This window comes from Lactuca virosa, chromosome 5, assembly GCF_052849685.1.
Source record: "Lactuca virosa cultivar CGN04683 chromosome 5, Lactuca_virosa_CGN04683_v6, whole genome shotgun sequence".
Classification (NCBI taxonomy): domain Eukaryota; kingdom Viridiplantae; phylum Streptophyta; class Magnoliopsida; order Asterales; family Asteraceae; genus Lactuca; species Lactuca virosa.
In genome coordinates this window covers 346,713,500-346,721,264 of record NC_136430.1, presented here as the reverse complement: position 1 = coordinate 346,721,264, position 7,765 = coordinate 346,713,500, and the positions used below count along the sequence as shown (strand labels likewise).

General features: G+C 37.9%; 1 protein-coding gene across 1 annotated transcript in view; it reads left to right on the top strand.

Moving 5' to 3' along the window:
- The first annotated feature begins 7,233 nt into the window (after positions 1-7,233).
- The window catches only part of LOC145115915 (B-box zinc finger protein 20-like), a 1,155-nt gene continuing 623 nt past the window's right edge, over positions 7,234-7,765 (top strand). The window contains exons 1-2 of the mRNA XM_079052273.1: positions 7,234-7,483; positions 7,596-7,765. The exon at positions 7,596-7,765 is cut by the window's right edge and continues 235 nt beyond it. Of these exons, the coding sequence (XP_078908399.1) occupies positions 7,301-7,483; positions 7,596-7,765 (353 nt within the window). The 5' untranslated portion in view covers positions 7,234-7,300. The remainder of the gene's footprint in view (positions 7,484-7,595) is intronic.

The window sequence follows — 7,765 nt, the reverse complement described above, 5'->3', positions numbered from 1 at the left end:
CATGAATCATCCTGAATCCTCTAAGTCACCTTCTCAAACTGATGCACCAAACTCACTAAACAGTGCCACTAAACCCACTGAAACATATCCTGGGCTGTCCTAGGTTCCCGACCTCACCCTGCCCTCAGCTGCTGAAAAGCTCCCATCGGTGTCAACTAACTACCTCATGAACACAGTCACATACAACAGAGATCAGATAATCCTTCGAGTAGAAGACTCAACCCTAGAATGGTTGGACTCAAACAAGAGTTGCGCAATAGGGTCAGATCCACCACTCTGAGATTAATTAACCCGTGCCACATGTGACTTAGCATATCCACTTAGTAGTTGATCCACACTGCTAAGAGCCCCACAAAGCACAAAGCAAGCAACATTCAGGCAACGGAAAAGCTAACCAGCATACACTAAACAAACCATTTTATCCATTTATCTGGAATCCATACTAGCATGCAAATCTAAAGCTCATACAATTAGGCATATAAAGGCATTTCTCCTATCATATAATACTGAGCAGATCCTTATCCCTAATCTAGCATGCAATTCTCACCATCATATCATATATCATAATAAACATGTATTGGTATTGTGGGAACCATTTAGTTGAGCTTGGCCAATTGCACGCATCACACCCCTTTCTTTGATTAGAAATCCTTTTTTATAAAACATTTATTTTACAAAAATTTTCACCAAACCCTCTGTTTGAGTCTGGGCATACACAAGAGTATCCCTGAATCCCTCAAACCAAGGCTTTGATACCAACTTGTAACGACCCAATAATCATAGGGTAAAAATTTCATTTTTAATATATATTCAAAAATTCATTTATCTTTATTCAAACATTTAAAAGTATTCCAGAGTAAACCAATTATCAGAGTAGAATCCCAAAATCACGAATTGCGGAAAAACACGAGTGTATGCGCTGCGATCAAACCGGGCCCTTCCCTTTCGAACCGGAAGTACCTGAAACTATAAACCACAAACTGTAAGCACAAAGCTTAGTGATTTCCCCAAATACCACATACCAAACATAACAAACATACTGCCAAGAATATCCGGGTCCTGGCTTACCCCTTCGGTCTGTTTCAACCGTATAGTGTCGAGCATATCTGGGTGATCGACCTGCCCCTTCGGTCTATTTCAACCAGATAATGTCGAGCATATCTGGGTGCTCGACCTGCCCCTTCGGTCTATTTCAATCGGATACCGGGTCTATTTCGCCCCTACCACTACCACAAAATATCACACAAAAATCATCAAGAAAAACATGCCCAACTGACAATTATCACAAAGACAATCATCATACTATAACATAACTAGTGGGCCGGCCTTGGTGCCTTCGACCCATGGATTCTACGAAGGGAGACTCACCTCGATAACTAAACCCAAGAAAATATCTCTGACTGCAGATCCGCTAGAATCCTCGCGCTAATAAACATGAAGACATTCAATTAACATTTCGGTTCCAATACCCAATCCAATAATTCATATATGGGGTAAAAAGACCATTTTACCCCTCACCTAGTTTGGTCCAAGACTACGGCCCAAACTCACCATCAAAGGCTCATAAACCAAATACTCATCCAAAGCCTACTTTTGGCCCAACAAATCCCTAAGCAATCCAAGCCCGAATGATAGCCCAAACCCGAAATGACACCATAAGACTCACTAAGGCCAAAATATCCAAATTGGGCCCAAACCGTAACAACCCAATTTTTCAAATAAAATTTTTCATTTAAAAAGAAATCCATGTTCCTTAATTGTAAGTTCCAACCACAATGTGTTTCTCAAAAATCCATTACATCAATTAAATTATTCAAAAGATTAGAGTGTCCATAACAAACTGTTGGAGAGTGCGTGTTGCGCCATCATGTCGGGCCCTTGCCCTTAGATCCCGAAGTACCTGAAATAACCAACAAATTGTAAGCTAATGCTTAGTGAGTTTTCCCCCAAAATACCCAACACATATATTCACATGAAACTATACGACAAATATTCAAACATAGATTGCCATGGACTCCCTCCATGGTCTTTACTTGGAATGCCATGGGCTCCCCCATGGTCTAATAACCAAGTGTCATGGGCTCCCCCCAGAGTCTGATAACCATGTGTTATGGGCTCCCCCATGGTCTTCACATAAATCAATCAATACAACTAACCATTCAATGCATATCAATTACTCGCTACACATCAGGTGATTAGCCAACATTGGTGCCTTTGACCCATTGGTATGATGAGAAGACTCAGCTCAGTCTGCTGAACACGAAAGTTGCTCGCCTAACAGTCTGAAACCACACACTGAACAATAATACAATTAACCCTAAATTAGGATTAAACACAATCTAATTAAAGAGTCCATACACCTAAGCCCAAGTCCTTCCATAATGACCCAATAGTCTTCCCTTTGCTAATGGGCCTAAGGTCCATGACCAAAGCTATTAATGGGGCACATGGCCCAATTCAGAATATTAGCCCACAACTCTAAAATGTGACCAGGCCCAAAACTGGCTAAAGCCCACTAACCTACAAGCCCATAAAAAGCCCCAAAACCAAACTGGAGTGTGTACGCCCTGCGTAACACTCCAGTACGCTCATCGTACTGACCATGCCCCTGTACGCGCAACGTACAACTTGTTACGCACGGCGTACAAACAGGTTATGCACTAAACAACCATTAAGTGCTTAATACTTTAGTTCTCAACGTTCAACTTCAGATCTGGGCTTAATAAGATGTCCTAGGGCATAAAGTTGGCAACTTTATGCCCTTGCATGCCATGAATGACTCCAATAGTCCATACTTCCCATTAAGACATCATTTAAGACTTCTAACTTATTCATGGAGTCCAAACCATCATGAAGATGTCACCTTTATGCATCTAACAAGCTCAAGGAGTTCAGATCTATCTATTCTAGTCTCTGGAGTTGCTCAACTCACAAGAGAATGTCCAAAAGCCAAAAAGGGACTCCATAACAAACCCTAGCTCAATATAATGAAAAGGATAACAAGGTTATGACTTTATACCTCCAGAAGTTCCTCAAGATGTTCTAGATGCAGGATCTAGAAGCTCAATGGCACCCAAAGATTGCACACCACCTTCTCCTTCTTGAATGCTCTCTAAAATGGCTACCAACACACCTTCTAAGCTCAAGAACCACACTCAAAAGGAAATATGAGATTAAGGTACGATATGAGGCTATAGAGGTTGGTTAGGGTTTAGTCCCAATGACTTAAGGATGCTTAAATAGGTGACAAGTTTGAAAATCAGGGTTTGGCTCTCCATCGCGTAATCCTGGCGTACCTTCACGTACGCCCTGCGTACTCGATATTCCTTCGCGATCCTTCCTCCATAGTACGCTAAGCGTACACTTAAGTACGCCCAGCATACCAGAAAAGGGTCACTTTCGCAAAACTAACTCACTTGAAGGAATAAAATGGTTACCTGATTTGGAGTGTTACACAAACCCATTATAGGCCTAACCCGAGGAGGCCCAACATCCAAAAAGGCTCAAAATAACCAATGGTCAAACCTGGTCAAACTTCTGGTCAATGCTCCATGGACAACAAGTCAACAAAACAAGAAAAGCCCAACATGCCGAGTACACCCCACTTACTCAGGTGGTACGCCCATCGTACACCCTTTGGGGCCAGTACGCGCAGCGTACCAGATGGGTACGCCCAACGTACTCCCCTGAACCCCAACCTTCTCCATTAAGCACTTAACCACTTAATTCTTTGCTTCAAATTCTCAGATCTGCTTCCTATGGATGACTTATCACGTAAAGTTGGCAACTTTACTTGCATACATGGCTTAATGGGACCCTAGAGCTCAAAAGAGCTAAATGAAAGGTCTTAATACATGCATGAGTCCAAATAAACCATAAAGATCACATTTTTATGCCTTTGGGACACCTAAAACGTCCAGATCCACAAGATCAAACCTTTAAAAAAACCATATCTCACAAGGGCCACCAAAAGAGGCTAAAAGGACTATGAACAAACCCAATAAAAAGATCTAACCAAAGAGTGAGCAAGATCAAAGCTTTTTACCTTCAATAGATTGCAAAAGATGGCAAACTTCTGGATCTAGAAGCTCTTTTCTAGGTGGTGATTCTTCAACAAGCTCCAAGATCTTCAAAGTGCACAAAAATACTCCAAGATCCTTCACCATGGCTTAAAAGATACAATATATAGGTTAAGGTTCGACTTATAGGGTTTAGGAGGCTTAGAGGTTGATAAAAGATGAGGCACATGAAAGAAATGAGGTTTAAATAGGGTCAAGGGTCACAATTTAGGGTTTCATGGCTGAAAGGAGTATACCCCTCGTACCCCTTGGTATGCTCGGCGTACTCGAAGACCACCCGCGACTACTCTACTCAGTTTGCCCTACGTACATATCTAGTACGCCCTGCGTACTAGATGGCCCTCCAAACCACTCAAACTTCATTCGGCCATAACTCCTTTGTCCCAAGTTCGTTTCCAACGAACTTTATATCCACGGAAAGGTGACGAGAAGCTCTATGCTTCTAACAACTCACAATTTCCTTAAAACTTCCCGAACCATAACCCAAAATTCATTAAGGCCCGAACTAGCAAATTACGATTATACCCTTGGGCTCCGAAATGCCATCGAACACTCGAATCACTTAAACTGTAGCACCCACATCCAAAAAGGGCTAAATCCTTTCTTCCCCAAGGCCCTAAGCCTCATGATAACTGATGATTGGGCCACAACCCCGAATAATGAAGCAATCCGAAACCGAGTGTTACATGAAAAGTCACCAACAAATCCATAAATGTAACATTCAATAATTTGATGGATTCCTTAGATTCGATTTTGTTTTAAATCATCATTGGTTCCATGGTTTTAAGCTTAAATTTCAGAATTTTCCATTGATGAGTTCTTGAATCTTTTAAAAATAATTATAACTCAAATATTAAGAAATTAATGAATAATAGGAGATTAAACTTATGATTTATAATCTAAAACTTACTAGAATTAGCAATAAAACACTCATAATATGAAAAAATTTAGATTTTGGGGTTTTCACCCAAATCCTATATCAAATTAGGGGAATGAGATGAAGTAGATGAGAGTGTTTTATACATTCCAATACCTTTCTAGCGAAATCCTAACTTCTCTACTTCAAATGCTCTTCAGGTGTAACTCTAATTCCCAACCTCATAGTTTAACAATGTTATATATCGAGACTTTATATCTCCTGTTTAATAGCTTGCCCATCTTTTACACATGTATTGAATAGATTTAGAAATCGTGAGGATTTTGGCATCGATTTTTTAAAAACTAAAACCAAACGAGTAGAAATGTAAATACCAAGAGACCAAAACTGTAATTTACTCTTAAGTTAATGTTAGATAACCCCAAAAAGGTCGTATTTGTCATCCTGTACTATTGGACTCTATCTCTCCTATTTTATTGCTTGCCCATCTTTTACACACGTATTTGATCTAATAAAGTATCCATCTTCAATTCCCAATATACAACAAACAAATGTGCCCACAGGACTTGCATAATTGGTTGGGGATTAACCTTTTAGGTGCCAAAAGTGCATATAAAATATTATACACCACTTGCCTTCCTTTATCATTATTCCTTTTTTAAATTATGATTGCAATCTTATGCTCAACCAAATCGTTTGATCTAAGAAGTTGAATTAAGTTACCTTTTCCTTCTTCTATTAATGTAATTTAAGTAATTGAATAATATAAAAATATGATATTTGAACTTCATTTAAAGAAATTTTTTAACCTTTTAAGTCTTAAGATGTGGAAGTCTCTGATTGTCATCCAATTCTTATTTTTCGATTTAATGGAAACTTTCCCAATTTGAAAACATCATATATTCGGATGGTAATTGTTGGAAAAATGACCGACCAATAAGCCGACTTTGACTTTTTGACCGAAGGCAAAATTCAATGGAAAATGGCCATAAAAGTTAAGAAGACCCGGCTAACCCATAAAGTCCTCACAGAAAGCCCATTACTGCCTTCCTTTTTCTTTGTATCCATCCCATGTTTGTGCAAAAACACACTCTAAGTTTTTAAAATCGACAAGAGAAACCCTAGGATTTGATATTGTACACATTTAAGTTTAGGCTTATTTCACAAGAACATGTCCATATGTTTTTATTATACTATTAGAAATGACTAATTTCATTTGTTTACTTAAATAATCTCTTACTCTGAATTGTAAGGTGTCATATAAAGTCTAATTATCTCATTTCTATCAAAAATATTTAAAGAAAATCCGTTCTTCTCTCTCAACTCTTTCAACTGAGGTATACCAAATGTTATCATGGTTTCTATAGAATGTCACTTGTTTATGAGGCGTTATCGAAATCTACTTCTGTTTTCATAAGTTTTGTTACCTTGTCGTTAGATTGAAGATAAAAAAACAGTATTATAGACTTTGAAATGCTTATTCCAGACTCGTTCATTTTGGATTTTGGACATTGTAAGGTATGTTGTTTAATAATTTTTACATAAGAAAACGATACATATGATTTTTTGTTTGTTAAGCTTAATGATGAAGCCACCAAGTTAACCAAACTGCAAAATTTAATACCATTAGTTAAATACACACCAAAATATGTGTAATTTGATGTCATATATTGCATAACTTAATTGATTCATTACTACAACTCTCTGTTACAAATATGAATTCTAAAAATCTGGTTATATGAACTCATTTAAAATAACATAATGGTCTATTGAGATTCAAATTAATAGTAAAAACCCTAAAGCCATATAAAGAAAAAGTATTTAAAATTTAGTCTGCCATATCTTTCTGAAATCATGGACTATCCGAAATATGTAAAATGTCAACCTAAAATGTTACATTTCAGATCACTTTATGTCAAATGGTTTTCTCATAATCCAATAAAAAAGTGACAAGTCCAAAACATGCTTGTTTTTGGACTCGATGATCATTTTTTTAATTCAATTAAAAGTTGGTTATTTCATATTATGATTTAATTTCTAGTGGGCATTTTCATGAATAACATAAGTTTATGGACATATTTAACAAAATATGATATTTTAATGACCTAATTAGCAAATATGATAGTTTGTTACAAAAAATTAATAAAAATATAATAAGTAATTTACTAGAAGGGTGTCTATCTTCATCATCAATGGTGAAGGACTAAATTTGTAAATGTGCCCTTAAAGTATTAGTTCACACTTCACACTCATGGTAATGGCAGGAAGAAATCAAAGTATATATAACTCTCTCACTCATAACACCTATCACACTCTCCTTAATTCTACATAGATAACTAATCAAATGAAGATTCAATGCGATATGTGTGAGAAAAAGGAGGCCGCCGTTTACTGCACCGCCGACGAAGCCTCCCTCTGCGATGGCTGTGACCGCCGTGTCCACCACGCCAATAAGCTCGCCAACAAACACCCTCGTTTCTCCCTCCATTCTTCCTCCGATCAACCCCCTCGCTGCGATATCTGCCAGGTAAATTCAATGATTTCCACTTCAGTAGGTTTGGATTTCAAAATCGATCAAAAAATTGCATCTATTATTTCATCGATCTTAGTTAATGATTCAAATCGATGATTTAACTCAGGAGAGGAAAGCGTTTCTGTTTTGCAAAGAAGACCGAGCGATTCTCTGCAGAGAATGTGATATTTCGATTCACAGAGCAAACGAACACACAAAACATCACAATCGGTTTCTTCTCGCCGGCGTTAAGCTGTCGGATTCGTCTTCCTTTTACGATAATTCATCGGATCAAGC